Here is a 25,655-nt window from a genome sequence, read left to right on the forward strand (position 1 = left end):
CCACATACTCACTGTCCCCTCTCTGCTCTTACATCCTGTTCCGCTGACCTTTTCTTTCTGCAACAGGAAATAACCCAAATTGAAGACACATTGCCGTTCTTTACACTTGAGCAGTCGTGAGTCCTATTTCCGTTTACACTTTATTTTGAGCACGAATGTGTTTGCAATATGTTGCATACTTTAACTTTTCTGTCTTCTGCTAATAACTTAAAGCTTAACTTGAAAGATCTGTCACATGGCAGGGATCTACATTTCTTTTTGGAAGAAGACGCAGCCATACTATTGTGTGCAAATCACAAATCCACAGCTCGCCAACCATCCCGTCGTTTATTCTCTCGTCTTCTAATCATCAGCAGAACAAAGCCGGAGTTGGACAGTTTTTATTTCGGTAAAAGCTTTTTGTGTCCCAAACATGAAAATTCAAAAAAATAAAACATGTTTGTTGAATGCACAGGGTGAAGATTCGTCTGCTTGGGTTGGACTACATTATCAAACACATCCCTGCTGCTAAAGCATTTGGACTGATTCAGTCTGTCATCACGAAGAGTTTTGCTTTATACCTTTGAATTTGAGGGGCGTGCTTAGGGTATGGTGTTATTCTAGGACTAAAGATTAACGCCAGAGTTCATATGTTTGTCTTCTACACTCTCGGGCGTGTTCTGCTGAGTTATGCATGGATGTGTATGCCTTTATGTTTACACAGAGGTCCAGATAAATTGTTGCAGGGCTGGGTGTGTATCTTTAAATGTGCTTGAATCACGCAAAGGAAGTTCCTCTTAGTGAAGAAAGGCCGCGGTACAGTGGAGGCCTGTAAGGGGGAGTGCCACCTTAAATGAAATCAATTCCACCCATCCACATTAATGTTATTGCTCAATAGTATAATTTCTGGCTCCACAGTGCAACATAGGAGACCAAAGGTTTTCTAGTAGAGGTACCGTGACGCCACGATGCTACATGATGCTAATAATCGGGAGGCTGACATGAGCAGGAGCAAGTCAAGATTTATCCTGATTTCAAATTGTCAGCATTCATCACTACAGCATGTGTGGACATCATTATTCCATCACAACATGTTCAGATTTGTGACAGAGTTCAGGACTGGACACACTATTAGTGCCGTACTCATCAAAGCTACAGGCTTTTCTTACACCCGTTAATGAACCTCGCTATACGGGCGTAAAAATGAACATCTGAGTTCACCAACAAAATGAGGACCACATGCATGAAAGTACCACACCCATCATTCAGCTCAGTTTATTTCTGTGTCTCCCTCTAGAATTGCATGACGTGGAGCTCGAATTGGAAATGTTTAAATCTGCAGCCAAGATGCAGACAGCAGGCCCTTATTACCATGACCTGGGGCTCCTTATGCTGTATTTTGGGACTTCAGATCAAGTGCAGCATGGTGAACTTTACCCAAGAACTAAACACAGCTCATGAGAGCGATGTTCTCCAGAAATCAGAAGATCTGAGTCACTGGTGGTCATCAGCCTTCAAGAGGAGGTGCAGAGGGAGGGGCGAGTCCTGCCGTGGGGTTTAACTGGTCGCTGTGGAGGGATTTACGAGGTTTACAACAAACGGTTATAATGGAAATTTTATTTCATGGCAAAGACACACACAGCAGGTTGTAAGTGCTATGTTCATGTTGCATAACATATCTGTATAAAGACTTGAACTAATCACTGCAAATGGCATTACGGTTATGACTGAACTTGCAGAGCTCCGAGATGAAGCAAACACGAACACAATCTTCTATAAAGAGTTACCTCATGGGCTTTAAAGCTTATAATCCTCAGTATATGTTGTCAAAACAAACAAAAGACAAAACATTCATGTTTTAATGAAGACGGCACAGCTAATGGTGACTGATCACACTTATTCCTTTCCGCTGTTATAAAAAAATACTCAATAGTGGTCATAGAGTTGTCATTAAAGTGAGTAAAGCTTCATATTTCTTTTATACAGAAATGTAACCAGATCCATGGAAAGAGAAAGCGGTATGCTATTGTCAAACACACTCCTGAAAATATATACAAAAAACTTTGTGTACATTATTTGTTTTATCTTTCATATTTGACACATCCCTCAAAACAACATCAAAGAGACAGGAAGCACCGTGAAGTCGGACCGACAATCAAAGTGGAGTCACGATCAAAGCGCTCGGTCTCGGGATGGATAAGATGGCAAAGTGAAGAGAAAGTATTTCACAAAAGCAGAACTGTAGAGACAGAAATAATCTCATTGGTTGAGTTAAATGCTAAAGGGGGGAGCCTGACAACCCTTTCATACAGGTGGTGGAATCTTGGATAGCAAACACTTGCTGAGATGTTGGTGGCAGAAGCCGATCTTTCATTGTAAAGTTCATCAGCACATCTGTTGTTGGCTAACTGGTGAATTACCATAGATAGCAAGTTAATACCTAACCAGGTTGGACTTGTGGCACCGATGAAGGCCAAACTATTTTATTCTTTATGTTACAAGTGTTACTGGGCCCTCCTCTCTGTGATGTCCCGCCACAGGTTCCTATCCTGCTTCTAAAACATGCCAAAATGATCTCCGGAATAATATCAGGACATTACTTGGAGTTTTCTAAGAGACGCAATGGACTTATGTAACTGAGTATATAACACCATAAATACTACGCCTGCTTTTAAGAGCAAGTTATACTAAGATTTATAAAGAAACATTTATGACTAAAGCTAAGCTAATCTATTATGATCTATCATTCTGAACTGTTGAAAAGCACCGGTTAATAGGTTGGCACTGCCTTACAAAAGTTTAGCCAAAGTTAATATGAGTCATGCAAAACAAGAGGAATGTTCTTCCACCTTTGACAGTGTAATCGAGTTAGGAGTGGAGAATTCGGTCAATAAACTGGAGGAATGACTTGCACAGCACATGCACACTGCTTCAAAATGTACTCATTTTGAGTGTCTGTGTGATGAAGAAACAAACAAAGCTGTCTATTTGAAACTTTCTCTGGAGTAAAGCCTGCCAGCCTGCTGACATTTGATAAGTGAACATCTCTGAGCTTCTTGTCAACTTTAACTGAACTAGTGAGATTATTTCCACTGTTCCCTGTCCTTGCTATTAACATATTGTACAGTCATATCCCAATACATGTTGGAGGCAGATGTGCTTCTTGGTACACTTTGAGGTCTGCTGTTTGAATAGCGTGCATCGTACTGGAAGGCTGGTGTAAGTTCGTCCTTTGTCCCGTTGAGTCCAATATGGCTGCTTCTAGGTTGTCGAATACTAAGAATCTTCTTTCCATTTAGGTGGCACGCAGGTGAGTCTACTGTTAGCAAATCTGTAGCGCAAACTAACTACACTCACTCGTCAACAAAGTTCACCCGATATGTGACCTGGTGGCCATTGTCCCAGGCGTACAAAAGCTTTTCCTTTGGGTTGTAGTCAATCTGGGTGGTGAAGGAGTACTCGTTGGTAAAGGGCAGACGTGGGATGGCTTCAGTGTTGGTGTGGGTGTCATAAGCATAGCTCACTTCACCTTCTTTCTGGTTGTACACATTGACAGCATACAAAACGCCACAGATGATGAAGCAGTTTCCATAAGAGTTCCTCTTGAGGCCCGTTGTGTAGGTGGTCTCCTTTTTTAAGGACAGGTCTCCTGGATCGAGTTTACTGATGACGATCACCTCTTGGTCATTGTAGTCATAGTCAACAGAAGGATAGATTACCCACAGTCCACTTTCATCCACTGCAAAATCAATGTCGGAGTGGCCCCTCCACTTCCAGGGGGTGGTGTCCTCATAGACGACATCGTGCAGCTGTGTCCACGCTGCCACGTAGCGCATCCTCAGGTCGTACTTGATGATGTTCTTGGTGAAGGCCCGGTTATAGTAGAAAGCTCCGTTGTAAACCACGTGACCTGTGCCTATCCAGTTGTAAGGCAGTTTGAACAGGTTGCTCCAGCGCCCTGAGGTAAACGGGAAGATTCAAACGTTAGCTTTTGCTTATTTAGCAGGTAACCATAGTCCTAAGTCTCCTTTGCCAATGAGCAGCACTTTTTCCTGCATCGAGTCCAAAAACTCAAGACTGCTGCACTGCATATATATAAAGAACAGATTATGTTTACTTCTAGTCAACCTCTCAAAATCTACTAGATTGCTAGTAACTCACCAGACAGACACAGGGTCTGGATTAAGTTACTGTCCAGCCCTTTTTATACGACTTTTCCACAGAACATCCAAATAGAAAACTTTTTAACCAAAGCTACAATGAAATATTGAAAGTAAGCGACTTCATTGGGTGGGTTTTTTCAACCCTAACCCTCAATGCACTGGTGGTGAGAAGTTGTACTTTTTTTGGCCTTTTTCAGCTTTGATAGACTCAGTGAAGAAAAGACAGGAGAGCAGGGGCAGACATGCAGCAAAGGGCCGGACCCAAACCCGGGCCGGCTGCTCACAGCTACGTGGCGTGTAGTCGTCCGCTCAACGCACTGAGCTAAACCGGCGCCTGAGGTTGTACTTAACACTGGAGCTCGGCTGCATTAGCATATGTCATGTCTATATTTAAAGTAACAACGAGTACATCTAATTTCATGATTTTAAGAGTTTTTGTTGCTCAGTATATAAATTCCAAATTCCTTTTTTTACCAATTCAGCTTTGATTCTGTATTTATGAACTTAATAGATACAATAGTATGCTTTATTATCATTTTAATTGTCCAGGACAGGAGATTTTGGAAGACACATTAAATATGTTACAATGTATAGAAAATAGAGATGTAACCGACTGATACATCTTCATGTTGCAATGGAGTGACTAATTAGCTTTCACATCCTCTGCTGTATATATAATTTCCCCAACTGCTATCCTAACCTTTCAACCACATGTCTAATTTTGATAATGATGATAACTGAGGGCCAGTGAAGGACAAAAACAGTGCGTCCCCCACCCCGTTCCCCTTCATACACATGTGCACACACACTAGGCCCATCCCTGAGGCCATACACGTAATCCTCCTTTGCTGTGCCCAGTTCAAAGGAAAGGCCAGAGCACATGTCAAGGAACAGCAGGCATCACCGCCACTCACCAAGATACCTAGTCATCCGCACACAGCTCTGAGCTCACCACGCTGCAGGACGCCTGACATGTAAGTGCGTTTAGAAAGCCCATTGTCCAACCACATCTAGATCAACAAGTCAAATCCTAAAAGGGGAGATCATCTTAACTCTCTTAGAGAGTGTAATCCAATTCCTCTGTTGATTTGGATGTAAAAGGAGTGGATTTTCCCACCCACTGGAGCCATGAAGCAACCAAGCAGCCTACATTCCACAGATCTCATCAATCTCACAGAGCTCATTGGATTATCAGCATGAATCAGTGTCACAAATGTTAGAACAAAAAACAGCTATTAGTTAAAGCAGTTACACAAGTATGTTAATAATGGATTGCATTTATATAGCGCTTTTCGGGGCCCTCAAAGCGCTTTACAACACCACTATTCATTCACTCTCACATTCATACACTGGTGGAGGCACAGCTGCCCTGGGGCAGACTGACAGAAGTGAGGCTGCCATATCGCGCCATCGGCCCCTCTGGCCAACACCAGTAGGCGGTAGGTGAAGTGTCTTGCCCAAGGACACAATTACCGAGACTGTCCAAGCCGGGGCTCGAACCGGCAACCTTCCGATTACAAGAACACCCAACTCTTGAGCCACGATCACCTGTTGGGATCACATCATTTAAAAGACGCAGTAAAAGTATCTGTTCGTGAACACTGCAGCACAGACTAAGACATGGCTAACTTTACATTTCTAAAGAATTATTTTCACCCTGATTGTAGTGGCTGCTCAAGCTCATTAAGGCATACATAAAGGTGAGAACACGATTAAAGTAATAATTTATTTGTCTGTTTTTTTATCCAGGCTTTGGGTCTCGGATAGGTGCAGGACAATAAATGTTATTAGCTTAGTCATGGGCTGAGGATGCAGAGGCATAATAGAAGTGATGGCGGTGTTGTACAGAGTACTGTCACCTTGTTTGAAGTTGTCCAGGTTCCGGAACTCCACGAGGTTGTTGCCATAGTAATAGTTAGTGACGTAGATCTTGGAATCCTTGGCCAGGGGATCCTTCATCCAGGCACCCTCATTGCGCCCATAACTGTGCTGCTTCTCTGGCAGTTCAATCGATGCTAAAGTCCCCTCACAGTTGAGGATCTTTCCTGAAAGTAACATAAGCAGAACATTCACCGTGTACGCCTGGCAGAGAGTGACTTGCATTACCATGGGCTTAAATCAATTTCACGCACAGACATGTGTTGGCAGAGAGAATGACCCAATTTTCTGCTGCTATAATCGTCTGTGTTACTGGAGTCAAAAGCCTGAAACCCAGAGCATGCTGAGCTCAGTGAGGATTCATGACTCACCTGCTCTGTGGAGACTGGGTCGGCTGTTGTTATTGGAGTTGTCGAGCATTAGCATGATAGTCGGAGCTGGTCTTTCAGATGCTGGTGCACTCTGAGTGGACACGGTAGTGGGTACCGAGGTGGTGGAAGGTGTGCCGCTGGTGGTAGTGGTGGTGGTTGTAGTTGTAGTGGTTGGAGCTGCTGTGGTTTCAGTGGGTTCAGCCACAGTGGACTCGACAGTTTCAAGGACTAGCTCAGCTTCTCTGTCCTCAGACTGGTTTTCTGTGACGTGATGGACTGTGTATGTTTTGGCAGAATGGTCTGAAATGGAGGGCAGAAGCACACGAAGTGACACGATCGAACAGAAACATTCCTTTTTAAACTTCTATAGATTACATACTGAGTAATTTACTTTGTATTAATACAACATTTAAGTAGTTGAAGTTATTGGATTAATTTTATTATTGCATTTAACTCTGAGTGAACGTGGTGTTCCCCTCACGCTGCAACCAGCAGTAGACTGAACATGAATATGAGGCAAAAGTGTCCGGATCTAAATCTGTACACTCCTGTGATCACAGTTGGAACGAGGCTTGTTTCCAGACTTGTTCTGGTTCAAGCCCGATCCACCCTTCAACCCACAGAACCAAAATATTTTGCTGCTAATATCCCAGTGCCAGACACCACAGAAGATTCTCTCCGCATGTCCAAACTGGTCAGGGCTCAGTCTGCTACTGCATTAATTTGTGTCTAAAGAGTAAAATGTTACTGGATAAAAATATGTAGCTGAAAACACAAACATAAATTTAAGAGTGCTAAACCTGCTCTGCAAGCTAGCTGCTGACAAACTGATTTGAAGTCACACAAGTACAACTATAACTAATATAACTAACTTCCAGTTGAATCATTTGTATATTAAAGAAGCAACACTAACACTGTTTGCTCGTCTTTATGTAACTAAATATAGTGACTTCTGTGACGCTGTGAAAAACGTCCAACACTAAAACTCCACAGTTAGCTTTCATTGCAAATAAAGACTCCAGTGAGACTGCAAAACAAGGAAAGGCATCCCTCAGGCTGTGTGGTGACAGGAGACGTTAGCTATTTATAGCTGTAAACAAACAGTTTTTTGGGTTGTTTTGGCGATGGTTACTTTTGGGCTAGGTAGGTATATTGAGTTTTACCAAGAGTTTTTAAACCATGGATCGTGGCACATGCACGTTGATAAAGGGACAAATGTAACAGCCTGCAGTGCTCCAGAAGTTCACATCAAAGGCAAATTCTGCATGAATGATTCTGAATAATGCTGTCTGAGACAGGATATGAAATAAACTGTTTACCTGTTTAACCAAAACTACCCATATCAGTTGTTTCAGTCCTCTTTGTTGGGTACGATGGAGTGTTGTGCCTATTCTGAAGTTCTAGAGTAGAGATCATTAAATGCTGTATGAGCGTTAAAATCCTGATGCTTAACTAAAACAAAAACCAAGCATCAAGCATTAAATAACATATGCTTGACTATACTAGCACACTGTTGTCAGTGTGAAGACAAAGAAAGCCCATACTAAAGTAGATAAGGTGCCAATTAAAGATAACTTCTGGGTTATTATATTATGAAAAATCTTGCAGTTGGCAATGAATGTTTCAAACATCATAGATCCATCGAGGATTATTAAATGTCTTCGTTATTATTATACATTTGACCATAAGGGGGCACCTCAGAGCTTTTAATTACTCCAAAAATCACGGTTTGAAATAAAGTGATTGGTAAAGATCCCTTCAGTTTATGTTATTTCTACCAGAACACCCGGATGAAGCTTTAGAAAGACGGGAAGCCAATAACCATGAAAAATTCTTCTCAATATCCACATTCTCATGGCTAAAGATGAGAACACTGTTCATAAAAGAGAAGTGGAAAAGGAGGGAGAGTTCAGTATTTAAGGTGAGAGCTAGAGAAGAATAGATCAGAATGTCAATTTAATTCAAACTGCAGTAATTCTATTATAGTTTTTTGTTTGTTTGTTTTTATTCGGATGTTCCCCTGCAAAAACACAGTGACGACATTATGACAGGTGTTTGAAATAATGGCTGGAGTTTGAGAAATGTAGGAAGTAATAAAGTGTGCTCAATAGACCACATGAAATGCCCCCACAACCTGAGGCTTAACTAGGGGATGATTCAGGGTCACCTGATCCAGCCTTACCTGTAATACCACACAGAGTAGATAGCTCGTTAGCCACATGTTTGTGAAAACACCGACGTTTACTTTGAAAGTGTTTCACATTTGCTCTTTGTAACCAGCGCTGTTTCCTGTGCTCATAGTTATAGCATTAACTTATATGGTACATATGGTATTGATACGGTGTGTCTTAGTCTGCCTGCCCATCAATCTGCTTATTGGTTCCACTTGCACTTGTGCTGCAGTCAGGTGATTTTAATTAGGAACAGTGTACAGTGTGGATATGGACATGCTTTTACTTTTATTGCAGAAAAGGATGAGAGCGCAATGGTAAAGTGCAAACTGCATCCATGACAGAAACAACACCATTATGCTGCTAACAGCTTTTACAAGCACCTACACAGACAGCATGCTAACACTAAGCTAGCCAAGAGCTAGCCAAGCTGACCCCAGCCCAGCAGTCGAGCAGCCAAAGACCATGCGTGTGTCCTCATTAGGACAGGGGTTTGTGCTGGATTCTGGGACTGTAGCCTATTAGTCAGTGCGCCCCAGGGTGGCTGTGGCTACAATGTAGCTGCCATCACCTGTGTGTGAATGGGTGGATGACTGGATATGTAAAGTCCTTTGGGGTCCTTAGGGACTCGTAAAGCGCTATATAAATACAGGCCATTTACCATTTTTACCATTTATTAGTTTATATTGTTAAATGGTAATTATGAGAATGACAATGTCTATATTCATGTCATTACATTAAAATGTTCTAAGTAATATGTGTAATGCATAATGCTTTTTTGAATAATGACCCCAACTCCTATAACAACAACAATGGGAAATATCTGTAAAATGCACAAACATTTGACTGCAGTGCATGAAAATTATGTGCAGAAATGTGATGTATTTGATGTGCTGCTTGGTGGTGACTGTCAAAGCAAAGCCAGTGAGAACCCAATCGATGAGAGAATCCATAAGAAATGGAATAAATAATGTGATAAGTGATAAATAAGAATAAAAATAAGTGAGAAATAATGGAATATAAATTGCTGAATTCTTATCAGTTCCCATCCACACTGTATACACACACTCTAGTTCTTCATCAAAAACAACAAATGTATTGCTTCTTTCCTTATAAATTCAAACTGCTGTTGCCATTAGTAAAATGTACTCAGTCTCCTTCTGGTCCTCACACAGTGACTTTGGTCCTGACAGACAGATGTGGGGAGCAGTGCTACATAAGCAGAGACCTTAACATGCTCTAAGCAGATGGAGCCTATGGGCACCAGTGGCAACAATATTCTGAGAACATTACCAGAATCCTTCAGAAAAAATGAATGCTGGGTAAGTGTTCGAGGACGGGGCCTTCATCTGTGTTTGTAAAGCAGATGGGATACACACTGCACTGCATAAAAAGAGCCTGTAAAGTGCTTTGACGTGGTGATGAAGATATGCAAGGCCAAGGCACATGATGCCACGTTCTAAAGAAAAAGCATTGCCATACATCAGTCTCAGTCTGGAACTACTACAAGGTTTCAATGTCCCGGGAGGTCAGCTTCATAGTTAATATGCAAATGAGCACTGATTAATGACCGTGAGTACCATCCACAGAGAGTTGGTGAATGGCTGCAATCAGGGATGTAGACTTCACTGAACACCAGTTCCACTGAGAGGAGAAACCTTCATGCAAACAGCTGCGGTTCTCCTGAAGGTCACGAGACGCTGGTTCCAAAGGCGACTCCGTCTCCACAGACCCCCGTGTTGAAATGGCAAATTTAACAACACTCTGAACGTGTTTACAAAATGGTTTTGACCTTTTTTCGTGACTGGCAGCTTTTGCAATCAGAATTGCGACTCTGAATGCAACGTTGTGCCAAACACAGTTGCTCTTCTGTAAATTCTCTCCGGGCTCGTCTTGTTGGTTTTGACCTTTATGGATAGTTTCCTCCACCATAACAGCTGCAGAGTGGGTGACTCAAGTTATCCACTTGGATAAGAGTGACGTTTAAAGGAAACTGTGATTGACAGGTGTGCTAACACAAACTGTGTGTCACTGTAGCCAAATGTGCCGAGCGCACAAAAAGCATCAAGCTTTCCCGGATGAATAAAGGTCCCTGCATCCGTGCTGCAGATTATGGAAATGTAGCCGAACAGCGATTTGACAAGAGCGGGTGGGCTCTGTCAGATTCTCATACATGGCAGAACACAGAGTGTGACAACCTTATGTGCGTGTGCCCTGTGCAAACGCAGCATACCTATTCACTCAACTAGACTTAAAGAGGATTGGAAGGAGTCAGGAAATGTTTTCTCTGCACTGGTGAGGGTCCCCTCACGTTATTGTGAGAAGTGAAGCAGAGGCATGTCATGGACATGGCAGCATTGCATTGAGACAGCATTCCATCAGCTCCATGTGTTTTGTCATTAATAGGTTTGGATTTCCTGCTGGCTGAATGTGCACCAGCAATCCAATTGGACACTCGCTGGAACAGCTTTGCTTGAAACAACACCGGAATAAATCTTGCATTATGGGGATCACATGTGCCACACAGTGATGGATTCCCAGTTTTATTAACTCAAGTGTAGAGTTTGCAACACAATTACAGCCTTAGGTCGCACTTATTTAAAGATTCTCAGGAAGGCTTTCTGCTGAAACCAAAAGGAGCTCGTACACGCTCTGGTTCCATGACTCTGGCTGCAGGCTGATCCTGATCCAGGAAAGTATCATGTGGGGTCAGATTAGATTGCTGAGGAAACTAATTTGGATCGTTTTCAACACCCACAGTGGATCACACACAGATGATCGCACACACATGGGAGAGCAAACTCAGCTAAAGTGTGAACACGCTGTTTGTTTTAGCTCGTGGAGGGCGGCGTTCTACGAACACACCGCTACACTCTGAGCGTGTACAGAGAACCAAAACCCTCACCTCCTCTGTGCTCGTCCTCGTCAGCTTTGGAGGCCTTGTAGTACGTGATGCCCCTCACCACGCCAGGCTGGTGGCCGACCACCTTGGTTTTGACTGTAGGATCAGGCTTTACCAGTTTCCCGTGTTTAATGACCTCTTTCTTGGGCTTGACAACCTTTTCTTTGGGAGGTTTGGGAGGAGGTTTAACAGCAGGGCTCTTTTTGTTGGGTATTTTTACAGCCTCCTTGGTTTTTGTAGCCTGGAAAGAAATTCACATTATGTCAGGATATTAGTAATAGTGGCCTGTGTGTTTTATACGTGGCTGATTAGTTCACCCTTCAGGTGTAATGATAGTAAACGTAATATAACTGATGACTAATCTTACTGCTCTTCTTTCAGAGGTTTACTACATCCTTCTTTTCCTCCATATTAATGTATCTCTATGTTTGTATCTCTCTCTTTCTCTCGTACAGTCAAACGTTTGGACACCATCTCATTTATTGTTTTTCTCACTGAAGCCATCAACACTATGAAATATGAAAAATGTTTTATATTTAAGATTCTTTAAAATAGCCGCCGTTTGATTCCTGCTTTGCTCACTCTTGGCTCTCTTGATGAGCTTCATGAGGTCGTCACCTGAAATGGTTTAACGACAGTCTTGAAGGAGTTCCCAGAGATACATTGGGTTTAGGTCAGGTGACAGTGGAGGTCAGGCCTCCATCGCTCTCCTTGGTCAAATAGCCCTTACACAGCCTGGTGTGTTTGGGGTCGTTGTCCTGTTGAGAAATAAATGATGGTCCAACTAAAAGAAACCAGAGGACGGCGTGTGGCTGCAGGATGCTGTGGTAGCCATGCTGGTTCAGTGTGCGCTCAATTTGGAATAAATCCCCAACGGTGTCACCAGCAAAGCCCCCCACACCATCACTCCTCCACCTCCATGCTTCACAGTGGGAACCGTGCTTGTAGAGACCATCGTTCAGCTTTTCTGTGCCACAGTAAGACACGGTGGGCGGAACCAAAGAGCTCAAATTTGGACTTATAGGCCAAAGCACAGATGTCCACTGGTCTAATGTCCATTTTTGTGTTTCTTGGCCCAAACAAATCTTCTGCTTGTTGCTTTTCCTTAGTCGTGGTTTCTCAGCAGCTATTTGACCATGAAGGCCTGATTCACACAGGCAAACATGGAAACAAGGCAAAGGATGGCTACTTTGAGGAATCTCAACTATAAGACATTTATAGTTATATATTATCAATTTATTCTTTGCTACATAATTCCACATATCTTGCTTCATATATTTGATATCTTAAGTTTGTATCTACAATGTAGAAAGTAGTAAAATGATGTCCAAACTTTTGACTGGTACTTCCTGATAACAGTGGTTACATTTTGCAACTCTTTTACATGCAGTATTCACACACGTCCTTCAGCTTCTAGTTAAAGTGTTGTTTCAGCAAACGTCCCCTGAGGAGACCCATAAATTCCTTTAAGAATGATGCACAATATTTTCTCAGCAATGTTTTCTTGAACATGGTCACTTAGAAGCAGTAAAAGTACAATAATACAAATGTGACGCAACAAAGATTCCAAACTGTTTGTTTTGTTTGGATTATGACCAATATTGTAGCTAATCCAAGTTTGTAATGCCAGAGAACTCCGAACTGACAAGGACATAACTACGGGCATGTGTTGAGTTTAATTTAATTTAATAGTTTTGTGATTTAACTAATAACACACAGTACTGTTTTTAAAGTCTGTCACATACCCGTCCTGGCAGCAGCACAAAGACACACTGAAAGCTTAGACTGTGTTCCTAACCTGTGCTTTGCTCTCAGCTGAGTCTTTCTGCAGCAGCTGCAGGCTGAGGCTGGAGATCTCCTTCTTGATGCTCATCATAATGTTGGAATAGTTCTCGTATCTCTTAAACTGGTTGGTGAGGCTCAACATGCTGTCCCGGACGAATTCATTCTCACGTGTAAGGTTTGTCTTGATTGTCTACAACACACGATCATTAGTGTCACATTTCTCTGTCCATGAGATTAAAAAAGAAAAAAAAATCACAAAATCCTCAAAATTCCCAAGCCCGTGCATCCTGACCGAGACTTTGATTATAAATATGTCAGTGTGGGTTTTGCCTACCTCTTCCAGGGTGTTCATCTGAGACACCACCTTATTGATGTAGGAGTGGACTTTTAAAAGATCCATGCTGTAAAGCGTTCCCTCGAGGAGGTCCACCATAGCTTGGAGCTGTTCGTTCATACGATAAAAGGAGAAGAAACGTCATTAATCATCGTCTCCTCGTGACACAGCTGACAGCTTTATGTGCTTCTGTTTGACCACAGTAATCGCTGAAGTGCCCTCCAAAGGCATTTACTATCACTCTGCCTGAGTGCTCTCATCCATCTCAGTGCTTTATGTTTGTGCTCTACTCCTAAGTGCAATCATATTAGGTTAATTCATTCTTCCAAGTGGAGCCGGAGATGTCAGAGTGGCCTTTAGGTTCATGTGGTACAGTGGGCTTCCTCTGCTTGTCCGATTCTGTGCAGAGATGGTTGTTATTGCTTTGTTTTTACATTTTGCGAACTAAACAAACTGAAATAACTGAAATAAATGCTATTTTGTTTTCTGTAAAATGACATTGATTACATTTACTTTCTTCATGACTTCATCAAAACTTAACAGGAATTTCAGTGTCTGAATTTCCTGACTCCTAGTGGGGGAAAAACAGGCTAAAGAAAACTGTGTTTTTGCACAAACACATGCTGTGACTCTAATAATCACGGTGACTGTATGCTGCATGATCTCACCTTTAATAACTCCGGGGCCTGTTTCTTCAGCTTCTCCATCTTCCACTCGTTCTCACAGGGGTTGAGGGAAGATGGCGGGGCTGTGCACGAGCACTTACAGTCTGATCCAGAGCTGACCGTCTCCACTGTGTAGAAGTCCTCCACACGTACACTGCCACTCTTCAAGCGCAGACATGCATCCTTGCTCAGAGGGCGCATGATGCACTTACAGCGGCAGTCTGAACCTTCTGACGTCATGCGAACAGGCTCGGTCTCTCCGAAAATCTGAAAGAAACAATGTGATATATGTCCTTTTCAAAGCCAAAGAAAGAGAGTCATTTTCTGTGGCGTTGTGTCATATATGTCATTAGGTACTTTACATACACGAAGTGGAAAACATCTCTAATCCTGTCTTGAGCGAGCTGCTTCTGCATTACTGACCTGGATGGTACTGTTATCTACCACCCTTTTTTGGATTCAGGAGACAGACACTATCTCTACTTTTAAGATTAGGCTTCAAACTTTCCTGTTTGCTAAAGCATATAGTTAGGGCTGGACCAGGTGACCCTGAATCCTCCCTTAGTTATGCTGCAATAGGTGTAGGCTGCTGCATTGAATCATATCTGTTATTAACCTCTGTCTCTCTTCCACAGCATGTCTTTATCCTGTCTTCCTTCTCTCACCCCAACCAATCACAGCAGATGGCCCCGCCCCTCCCTGAGCCTGGTTCTGCCGGAGGTTTCTTCCTGTTAAAAGGGAGTTTTTCCTTCCCACTGTCGCCAAAGTGCTGCTCATAGGGGGTCATATGATGTTGTTGTTACGTTGTTGTTGGGATTTCTCTGTGTGTGTTATTGTAGGGTTTACCTTACAATATAAAGCGTCTTGAGGCGACTGTTGTTGTGATTTAGTGCTGTGTAAATAAAACTGAATTGAATTTTAAATGTTGCGTGTTACTGTTCCTTCCTCTACCAGGGAATCCACAGCTTTTCCAGTCATCCAGTCTAATCCCTGCTGGATTTTAATGAGTAACAAATGGTTTTTTTAATACAGGGAAACAAAAGGAAGGGAAGGAAACTGATCTTGAAAAATAACAGCGTGTTTCCCTTCTCTGGAGTTTTAACGGCTGTGACTCACAGGAAGCCTTCTGAGACAAACATAAATCATTCGGCTTCATCACCAGCTGGCTTGCTGCTGCCAAGCATGATGCCAATGCCTCTGGCAGGCCTTGGCTTACTTAAAAAACAAGAAGCAAAATACGGCAGCCAGAGCAGACATTTTCAACCTGAGGCTGTGCAAGCTGACACGAGGTGAGAAACCTTTCACACTGGAGTTCACCTTCAGATTTACTGGCTATTTGATTAAACATTCAGGTGGTGATGGTGACTTGGCAGTCTGAGCTCTCACACTGAAACCTTTACACTCAGTTGTTGCACTAAGAAAGTTCTCCACAGTGTTCAGTAATGCCATTATTGCTGCTTTGTTGTTGTCATTCTGCTTAATGTCCGTTAACACCAGATTGCCTGCAAACACAGAGGGACTGCGAGCTGTCAGATTACATCAGCTAATTCGCTCAGATTTACAGCTTTGTGCTACTGAGTTTAGCTATCGGTAAAACATATAAAAATGACACAAAGTCCAAGACTCCCCACATTTAATTTTAAAGCACATGACAGTAAGCAAAGGCTCATCATTTTACCTTATTTAAGTTAGCTAGGTATGTATGTAGCATTGAGTCCTCTTAACTTCTAATTAATCGATGGCACTGTAGCGATACATGTACAGCACACTGCAAGCTGTTAGCTGATGCATGACAACTGTTACGATCTGCGTCTTTATTACTAGCAGAATGAATGAATTGCAGCATTTTCACGTCTAAATTCGAATAATTGTTTTCTCGCTGTGGTTAAAAAAGTGTTTCTCACTCTGCAGAATTGTTTTTTCAGACCATAATTCAAAGTTATTACTGCTGGGACCATGTGTTGGAGGAGGTCCCGCCTGTCATCCCTCCCTAGAGAGATTTAGGGTCTGCGATAAATCACAGGACAGGTGCACATGTGGGATCACTTTGCTGAGATTCTTCATTAATGAGCTGTGGTTCAGCCCTCACATGACTGAGCTTGGAGGGAGGATTTGATCCTCCGACCTCACGAGCCAACATCTTTGAGTTTAGTGTCTCTTTTCTAAGCTTCGATCTTTGAAAAACACATTCACAGAAAGTCTTTAAAGTGTTCAAAGTGTTGCACCTGCACGCTTGGAAAGTTACTCTCTGACCTGATCAGTTTGTTGTTGTACACGATGCAACATCCAGCAGCTAGCTGTAAGTCAAAGACTTATACTATGATACATTTACTTTGTCTGTAAATGTGACAAAAGCCACCTCATAACTGTTTATATTGTGTAGGCGTAATGCTGATGTTTTATGGACTACTGGAATTGTCACAACACGGCTTATCTCATGCACCGCCGTCCTCAGATAACATTAGCTAAGAGAGCTAAATCAACTCAATGGCAAAACACTAATAACACTAGACACAATTCAACTGGACCCCAGATGTGAGAAGCTTTATTTTGCTAATGTGACATTTTTTCACAAAGTTGGATCCAGGTAAACGTTCAGTCGAATTCAGCAGAATTTGTTGCATTAAGTGTGAGGTGTCACAGGCCGTGGATCCATATGTGACTGTAACAGCTCGTCATCTCACGGACTGCTGCACACTTGTGAGGGTTAGCATCAGTTGGACGCAGTTAAGCTGGACATCTGTGAAAGGTTTGAATGACAGCGCTGTCTAGAGTCTGTCTGCTTCACGGTCCCAGATTAAAATTAGCTGAAAAACCCCCAGATACTGATGAAATTCACCTTTTGCAGTTTAAAAAAGGCGACACAATATATCACAATGTGTTACTGACATACTCGACAGCCTGCTGCCTGTACAATCACTTGTGCGGATGGCTCAATATGATGTTCATGTTGTCTGTGTAGATGTGTCTCTCTCTCTAAAGCTAACATGTTTAATGTGAATACAGACGATTACTGGTTTGGTCAGAGGAAAACAGTTCATGTATTCATTTGTCAGCGTTTCCATTATTTGCATCTGACTGGCTGCAGGTCACTGAGAAAGACTCCTGGTTCTACTTTGATGGACTTTCATGTTCGGACTGCAGGAATCAGCAGGCTGACCACATGAAAATAACCTGCACGTTTCCTCATCTTTACATGCAAATGAGACTGTGAGGTATTAGTAAATATTTAACTTTCTCCACTGATTATTCTGGACCTTGCTACAATATAAAACACAGCAAGTCGACTATTTACATAAAATCTCACGTATTTTTTATGTTTTGGTCGATGGTATATTAATGAATTTGTGACTGTTTGTCCTGGTCAAAGCACAGCTTTTGAAGTCTTTTTGTAGTGCAGCCGCAGGCTTAGTGATGGCAAAGAGGGTTAGTGGTAAAGGTGGTGGTGGGGGGGCTCATTAGTGAAGGAATGCAGGCCGAGTGATGGGAAAGGTGTAGAGGGTGTTTCGTTTTGGGGAGTGGATGATTTCCCCTACTCTACAGTACACATACTGGGAGGGGGTCTTGATATGGGGCAGGACTCCTGTGTGCAGAGCCCAGGTAATCCTGACCCATGTCAAGTGTAAAGGCAGCAGCCTGACAAATCACACACCCACATGAAAATAGAACGGATTAGCAGATTAAACTTCTTTAGCAGGGGCTCTGCCTATGGCCCCGCTGAGCTGCATTGTTCAACCCCAGCTTAACACCAACCGCTGCATAGCAACATCAGCTTTAAGGTGGAGAAATTCCAGCAAGATTGACTTTGGTGCCTGGTTTAAAGTCAAGAAGGACTGAGTCATTATCTTGTGGGCTTTTTTGTGGCACCTATTGTGAACAATCTGAATCCCTCTGCCAGTCAGAGCAGCTGCTTCCTCCATCTGTCAAATCAGATGAGCCTATATGCCTAACTGACCATCCAGCATCCCATGCCAAGCTGACCTATCAGCATGGGAACAGCCAACACAATTAGCAGTGCTAATAATTAAGAGTACAGCGCATTTAACGCATGCTTTGAGCTTGACCTATCAAGTGCAGTCAAGTTTCAGGTCAAAAAGAACACGGCTCAAATGTGAACTCACGTCTGCACGATGGGAGGAAAAGAGCCTGCACACTGCAAGGAGCTCTATTAGATCAACTGCTGCAGCCGTTAACAGCTAACGTGCCCTGACAGTGATGAAGCGAAACCCCAATTGTGCTCAGGATTGTTTAAAACACACAACGTGCTACACAAAAGGCCGCCGCATTCATTAGCCAGTGTTTCGGGAGCACCGGCCTGTTGTATCTGCAGCTGTGCCCGTACAAACAAGGATATCCTCCCCTTTTAGAGATCTGCCAGCTGCTAATCACTGGGACAACTGTGTAGTGAAGAAGGCAGGCATGGCAGGTACAGTATGTTCAGCTGCATCTTTCATCCTCCCGCTAACCCAAACATCAGCACTCTGTCTGTCATTTTCCCACAAATGCCCAGAGAGGGCACCCTGAGTTCTAACCCTTCAAGATTTATAGCAAGAACTACGCCTTTAAAATCCTCATCATCTCCTTTCAAGGGTACTCGAGAGCCAAAGTGTGATCCATGTTCCACTCTGACCTGATTTTTAATCTAATTAGCAGTACTGAAGACACACAGTGCCAATACAAAAATTAACCTGGTATCTTTATTAAAGCCTTCAGTCTGGAGATGAACCTTGAAGTCGCTGGTTCAGACAAAACTACCAGCATTAGCGTGCGGATGTTAATTAGCTCAGCACAAAGTGTATCAAGCACTCGCAGCTTTTAGGGGTACACATCTACATTCCTGCTGGATCTGTGTATCTGAGCAAATAACACTTAAAGCTTTCAGTCTCTACTCAAAGACATATAAACCTTCATGAGTTTCATTTTAGCCACAGTCATTTTACAAAAGCTCCGAAAAGTACTAAACACATGTTTTTATGACACATAATTATTTTGTCGGTTTTTAAGGGTGCAAATCCGCTGAAATCTCACAGATGCAAATCAATCTGTCATTGTGGCACTATCATAATAACTTCAAGTACAAAGACACACTTCCCTAATTATTAGTGTCTGCTTTGTGACTTCAACCATGAGTGGAATGATTGCTGTTGCCAAAGCCTTTTCTCCAGATGATTTCTCACCCCAGATGTTTATTGGAGCCATTAAGAGCTGCAAATTCCTTCAGTGTTCAGTGACACAGATCCTCTACTCCATTTTAAAGCCATTTATTCAACAAACTGATTCAACCGTGAAAAACAAATGCAATGCTTTGGTGGTATCAATGTGAATGCTATTTTTACTTGAACATAATATTCCCACAAATTCTGACCTTTACATGGAAGTAAAGCTATATTGTAACCTGTGCGCTTGGTTTAGCAGCGTTTCCTCACAGTGAACAGGTTTCCACACAGTTCTTCAACAAAGTAAATACGATCAAGTATGTCTAGCATTAAGGAACTCAACTTTAAATGACAACTTAGAATTAGCCACTAGTTAGCTTAGCTACCTAGCCATGACCGTGCTTCGCTAAAAACCTAGAGACTTGCAGATCTGATATCTAAATGAGATATCAGTCTGATACTGACCCAAGAAGTTTGATTAGATAATGATGAGGACAATGAATCAGTTTTATATTCTTTTGTCTTTATTCTGCAATGCAACAGCAGAGCTAACAGCAGAGCTAACAGCAGAGCTAACAGCAGAGCTAATGTAGCATAGAGGAAGCTAACAGTAGTTTACAGGTATTTCACGCTGCAACATCAACATCTTCTGTTTGTGTGTTTGTGAAAGTTTTTGACTTGTCAGCAAACTGTAGTTAAAGTGTGCTAAAATAAAAAGATCCAAGCATAACCACGGATTACTTTTAGCTTATCTAAAAAGTCAGACTATTGATACGGTGCAAAACTTGTTGGTAAGCTTTTAACATACTTACGTAGTTGTCAATGTGATTAAATGTTATTTCACTTTAGCTGAAACAGGAGAAACAGCTGCAACTGTAGCCTGTAACTCTGCTTTGATGTGAAATAAAACCAGTGCAAATGTATTATGAATGATTTATTTTTCCCTTCCTTTATTGTGTGCCTGTTTTCATTTATCTCACTAATAAATTGCAATTCATATATTCATATATTTGTGTTCATTTCTTACATGTACAGATGATTAAACACTGATATCAGATCAGTACTGGGCATCGACAGCAAAGGTGTCGTTATTGGATCGGAATCGGAGAAAGCTGGATTGGGCCATTCCTCAACAAAACCAGTACTACTATTTGTTAATACTTGGCATCTCTTCTATAAATAATTTAAGGAAAACTGCACTGACACAACAGTGAAAAGAGCAACACCGAAGTCACATGACTTTAACCCCTGCTGACCTCCTGTGTTCAGTGTCATTAAGTTGAAGGTTCTCAACAACTTTTCTAGTCCTAAAAGTTTCACAGTTTAAACGTGGACTTTATGTTCCAGGTGAGGGAACCAAAAGTGCAAAAAAGTCAGCTACTTCCTGCTGTAGGTGTCCAGACGACTAACTGTAGGATGGATGCAGCTTCTGGGTCTGAAAAGCAAGGAGCCTTTAACTTGGATTGTTTTACCACCAGCAGGTGGTGACTCTCTGGTTTCAGGAAGGGTTCTGCTATTAAAGACGTCTACGGGAAAATGACCATCGGTTATCTTGCTCTCAGTGAGCTCAATCTCTAGTTTCAGGTCTACGGATTAAAATACTGAGATTATTTGGTCAGTATCAGAGTCAGAGTATGCTCACTGGGTGATGACTTCATGAACAACACTTTACTATTTTCTTCAGTAGGAGAATTTGCAGATAGTGAAATAAATCGGAAACATTTTTCTTTGAATCCTCTCAATTACAAATTGAGCTGCACACAGGGTGAAAAGGGTCTAACCCTTGTAATGTTTAAACATATGAAACTATTTAATTTATCTTTAAGAAAAGGGGCAATAATAAGAGAACCATGTGTACCAAGCAAAATCACATCTTAGTCAAATTCCCGTAATGTACAGAGCTGCAGAGGATGAACCAGTCGGGGGGAGAATAGGTTTTCTTCAGCCTCAGTGTGACAGACACACGAGTCTCTCATTTCCCACAGCTTTGTTTTAACCACAAACAGAGACTTGACTGTCTGCAGACTGATAATGTTGACTCTTCATCAACCTCCATGTGACACCCCCAATTAAACGAAGTTGTGTTGGCATAAGACAGCATGAAAGAAATGTCATTTCAGGCACATTGAAGACTACAAGGCAAACTGCAGCACCTGCAAGTCCATAAATATTTAATCGTGCCCAGGCTCTGACACTGCCTAAATGGCACAGACTGTCTTGCTGAGGCAGACTCAGCACCCCATGCTGCTCTTTATTCCTCCCTACCCCCTAGTTGACCTTGTCCTGATTGTCCTCAGGTTTGTTTACAACCAAAATAAAACGCAGGTGCATATGCCGGTTCCCACGCCACCCTCCGGTGCCCTCACTGCTCTTACTGAAAGCACCAGTCTGACTACAGTAACAAGGAGTCAGCCATGACACTGCTGCTGCACAATGAACGAGGCATGACTTCATACTGATATAGAGCTAAAATAATAAATAAATGGCATCAAATTGTTTGTGTAGATGTCATAAAAATCTTTATCATTTTCTACTTTTGATGTAGAATTGTTGAGCAGTAGGGGACGGCTGTAGCTCAGGTGGTAGAGCAGGTCATGTACTAATCACAACGTTGCTGGTTCAGTACTTAGCTGCCCAAATGTGCATGCCAAATATCCTTGGGCAAGATACCAAGTTTCTCCCCGATGCATCCATCATAGTGTGAATGTTAGAAAGCACAGAAACAGTGCTTGTATGAATGGATGCATATTGCTATATAAGAATCAGTGCACTTACAATTTAATAACCTTACTTAGAGGATAAATCATAAAAATAAGTGCTACAAAAATCAAGGCGATGCTAAAAAAAACCTGCAATTCCTAAAGTGACCACTTGAGGCAGAGTGCATCCATCCATTCTCTTCCACCTATCAGTTTTTAGGACTGTGCAAACATTGGGTGGACATTCAAGTTCCACACAGAAAGGCACTGGTCAGACCAGCGCAAACTGGGTTTTTTTTTTTTTTGGGGGGGGGGGGGGGGGAGGGGAGAACAAAAAAAGTTCAGTATTAACAAACAGAGTGCAGTTACAAGAGGAAGAGGAAGAGGTGGGAACTTCTATATATGTGCCTGACCCCGTTGCATATATATTTCCAGGAGTTCCTTTCTCAAGGGGCAAAATATAGAGAGGGGAATATTTAAATCAAGTATGCAGTCTCATTTATTAACATTTGCATCACAGAATTTACTGCTAATTGCACCATAAAACAGCATGTCTTGCTTGTGCTTGATATTGGAATGAACTGACTGCACCTGTGTTAAGGAAATAGTGCAACGTCTGTAAATCGCCTGTAAAACTAACCCCACCTATTTGGGGGTTGGACTCACACACTATTTTGTGTATTTTAGCACTTATTAGTAGGTATCTGAGCATGTCTGAGGTACTCACACAGTCTATAAATGAATCTTGTTAATTAAGTGTTCTAGTGTTAGCTGATAACTTAGTAATCCATTCACATTTCTGGCTACAAAGAGCCACGGCCACAAAAACTCCAGGTTTGGAGGAGGTGAAGAAGGAAGTTCAAAAGCCAGTGTAATGTCACAGCACTACAGCGACCAGTTCCACTGTTACATCCAGTCAATCTTATCATAAATGTTTATCATAAGTGGACAACACATTTTAAAGCCTCAACACCAACATTTTTTTAAATGTTTTCTGAACAAGCCTCGGGACATTTTTTTTCCAAGCCAGAAATTCCAATATTTAGATGCAGGGGACTAATAAAATACCAGAATTTCATTCACTAAAACTGAAGCACAGACTTGTTGGTTGGTCAGTTCCATTAAAATGCTCCAAAGCACAAACATACGAGAGAAGACCGGCGGAGTGACTGAAATGATCCAAAGTAAGATTTAGCAGCGTTCACCTACAGATGCCTGTTGACACACCTCTCTATCAAAGTGACAATTTCCCTAACTTTGAGCCTTTGTATTAAAAAAGTGAGAAATGTCCCAGGCGTCAGACGTGTTCATGTGGTCAGTTCTGGTAGTCTATGGGGACTGGCTTACTTTTGGAACTAAACTCAAGTCCATTAGAGGAGCAGCGGGTTTGTGCTCTTCCTTATTGGCTGTTTTTCAGCCCCAGTGATTGCTCATTGGTTACTGACTTTTCACCAAGTACTGTGGGTTGTATCAGCTGTTACCTAATTTATACATTTTGCCACAAGTAAGCAGACACCTGCTTATTCCACCTATATGTACTGTTGAAAGTTCCAAAATGAGTACGCTGCTTTGGAGTTTCCACTCATCGAGTTGCAGGCATTTCTTCAGCTTTAAGGTCAACATGAAAGATTCAGACGTTATGCTTCAAATGTTAGACGAGTTCTTCGGTCAGCTGGGAAGAAAAACATGTTTATGTTCTGGCTTTGTGTATTGAAATGGTGCAAAGTGACACAAAGTTGAAAGCACTGATGGCAACATTATCACTCCTCTTCACTGGAACTCAGGAAAGTGTTGCCAGTACTGCTACTCCCAGTGTTACACCCTGAACTGCTGCTATGCATGTACCACTTGTACTAATAATGGGTTTTACTCTTCACTGACCTACACTGGTGCTAAAGGGGCCACCCTGATAGAATCAGCAGCAGACGATTGTTGACAGTCTCTCTCACACACACACAGACAATCTAGCCTCTGGTCCACAGGCATATTGAACATATGCTATATCTTCTGGCAGTGTGTGTGTGTGTGTGTGTGTGTGTGTGTTTGTGTGTGTGTGTGTGTGTGTGTGTGTGTGTGTGTGTGTGTGTGTGTGTGTGTGTGTGTGTGTATAGCTGGATTAAGCTGAGGGAGAGTGAGGGCTTACTGTAGTCCAGCAGCTGTACAAACACGGCAGCCAGATATTACCGTTCCCTCACTGAGTGCCATCTCTCCCACACTCTGCTGCCACAGTCCTGAGCGCACTGGAGGTGTTATTACAGGCACCTATGGTTACTGTTGTCGCACAAAAGCCCTCATTGGGAGGATTACCTCGAGTCACAAACAATGACACAGAACCCGAACCATCTGCAGACCTTAGACAGGAAATTTAAAGCCCCGGCTCGAGGGAGGTGTTCGGAGCCACTTATTTGTCTGTCTGAGAGCCTCCGTGAAATGGATCACAGTCAGAGGTGCGCATGAGCACAGAGTGAGCGCTGTTAGAGTTTGATTTGAAAACGCGCAGAAAAGTCCCACAAAGTAAAGTGGTCTGTTCTTACCTTGCTCTGTGAGGACGCATTTTTACACAGAATCAGCAGACAGGCCAGCAGCTTCGTATAGCTCCACATTTTCTCTCGTGCGTCAGTTTGTGCGCAATAAATTTAGAAATCCAAAGCGGGAGGTTCTGCGGGCATTCCAGAGCGCTGCGCCTATTTCAGCTCCATTTCCACTTTGCACAGAACACGTACAGTATGCGTGAGCCTGTGCGTGTGGATGTATGGATGGCTGGATGTTGGTGCGCACTCTGTGTTCAGCCAGGCGCGTAGTGTGCATCATCCGTCATCCGCTATCTTCCGCGGATGGGAGGGGTTTAGACGCTAATACCCATAATGTGTGTGTGTGGTTGTGTGTGTTCACTGTGTAGAGGACGGATAGCTTCGGTTTAAAAATATGTGCTTAAAGAAAAAAAGTAGAAAGATTATTATCCATAGTCACTAAATTAAACTACTTTATAAGTGACTGTGATCTGGATTTGTAGCTTTCCATCCGTGCATTTAACTGTTCTCCGACACTGCGTCGCTCTTTGCAAGTTTAAAGGCGGTGATGAAAGTCGCATAGATTTTCACAAGACTAAGCTCTAGTATACACTTGAATGCCTGTGGCGCCACCGTCTGGACATTGATCCGCCGCATTGTTGAGTACTTCTGTGACTGTCGGGGTGACAGTCCCTACCTACCCGTGGTCTTGTAGCTCACCATCTTCAGAGGATTTTTTGTTAAGCCAATTAAATGAATCGTTCAAGCATACAACACATTTTGTGTGAAAACATATCAGGAAACCTCTGGGATGATTTTGTGCTGCTGACATGAAGCAAAAGACAAAGTTCTCAGACGAGCTTCAGTCTGGACGCTTCTGAGGCTGACGGTAGTTCACCTGCCTGATGCTTCAGCCTCCCGTGGAGGAGCAGTCAGCAGAGACATCTGCAGGACATGAGGGAAACAGCATGTTTAACAATAGCTGTAGATAGAGCCAATGCAGACTACTGATCCTTATTTAGGTTTCCTTTGAAAACAGCAG

At 42.5% G+C, this 25,655-nt stretch overlaps 1 protein-coding gene across 1 annotated transcript; it reads right to left on the reverse strand.

Annotated features, from left to right (window-relative positions):
• Nucleotides 1–1,581: 1,581 nt before the first annotated feature.
• olfml2a (olfactomedin-like 2A) lies at nucleotides 1,582–24,922 on the reverse strand. Its single transcript, XM_080894070.1, has 8 exons — nucleotides 24,638–24,922; nucleotides 14,252–14,515; nucleotides 13,584–13,691; nucleotides 13,263–13,439; nucleotides 11,468–11,705; nucleotides 6,392–6,691; nucleotides 6,002–6,187; nucleotides 1,582–3,937 (listed from the first exon to the last, which is right to left on the reverse strand). The coding sequence occupies exons 1-8, from the start codon at nucleotides 24,704–24,706 to the stop codon at nucleotides 3,333–3,335; spliced, it is 1,947 nt and encodes a 648-aa protein (XP_080750196.1). The 5' UTR covers nucleotides 24,707–24,922; the 3' UTR covers nucleotides 1,582–3,332.
• Between the last annotated feature and the right edge of the window lie 733 nt (nucleotides 24,923–25,655).

Source organism: Rhamphochromis sp. 'chilingali', assembly GCF_963969265.1.
Source record: "Rhamphochromis sp. 'chilingali' genome assembly, chromosome: 10".
Classification (NCBI taxonomy): domain Eukaryota; kingdom Metazoa; phylum Chordata; class Actinopteri; order Cichliformes; family Cichlidae; genus Rhamphochromis; species Rhamphochromis sp. 'chilingali'.

What these genes read in the sequence shown, in the direction of transcription:
- olfml2a (XM_080894070.1), bottom strand. Translation starts at nt 24,706, where the DNA reads ATGTGGAGCTATACGAAGCTGCTGGCCTGTCTGCTGATTCTGTGTAAA. An exon ending in CAGCTGAGAGCAAAGCACAG is followed by an intron (nt 11,706 to 13,262) that starts GTTAGGAACACA and finishes ATTTCTTTCCAG; the next exon opens with GCTACAAAAACCAAGGAGGC. An exon ending in ACCCAGTCTCCACAGAGCAG is followed by an intron (nt 6,188 to 6,391) that starts GTGAGTCATGAA and finishes TGTTACTTTCAG; the next exon opens with GAAAGATCCTCAACTGTGAG.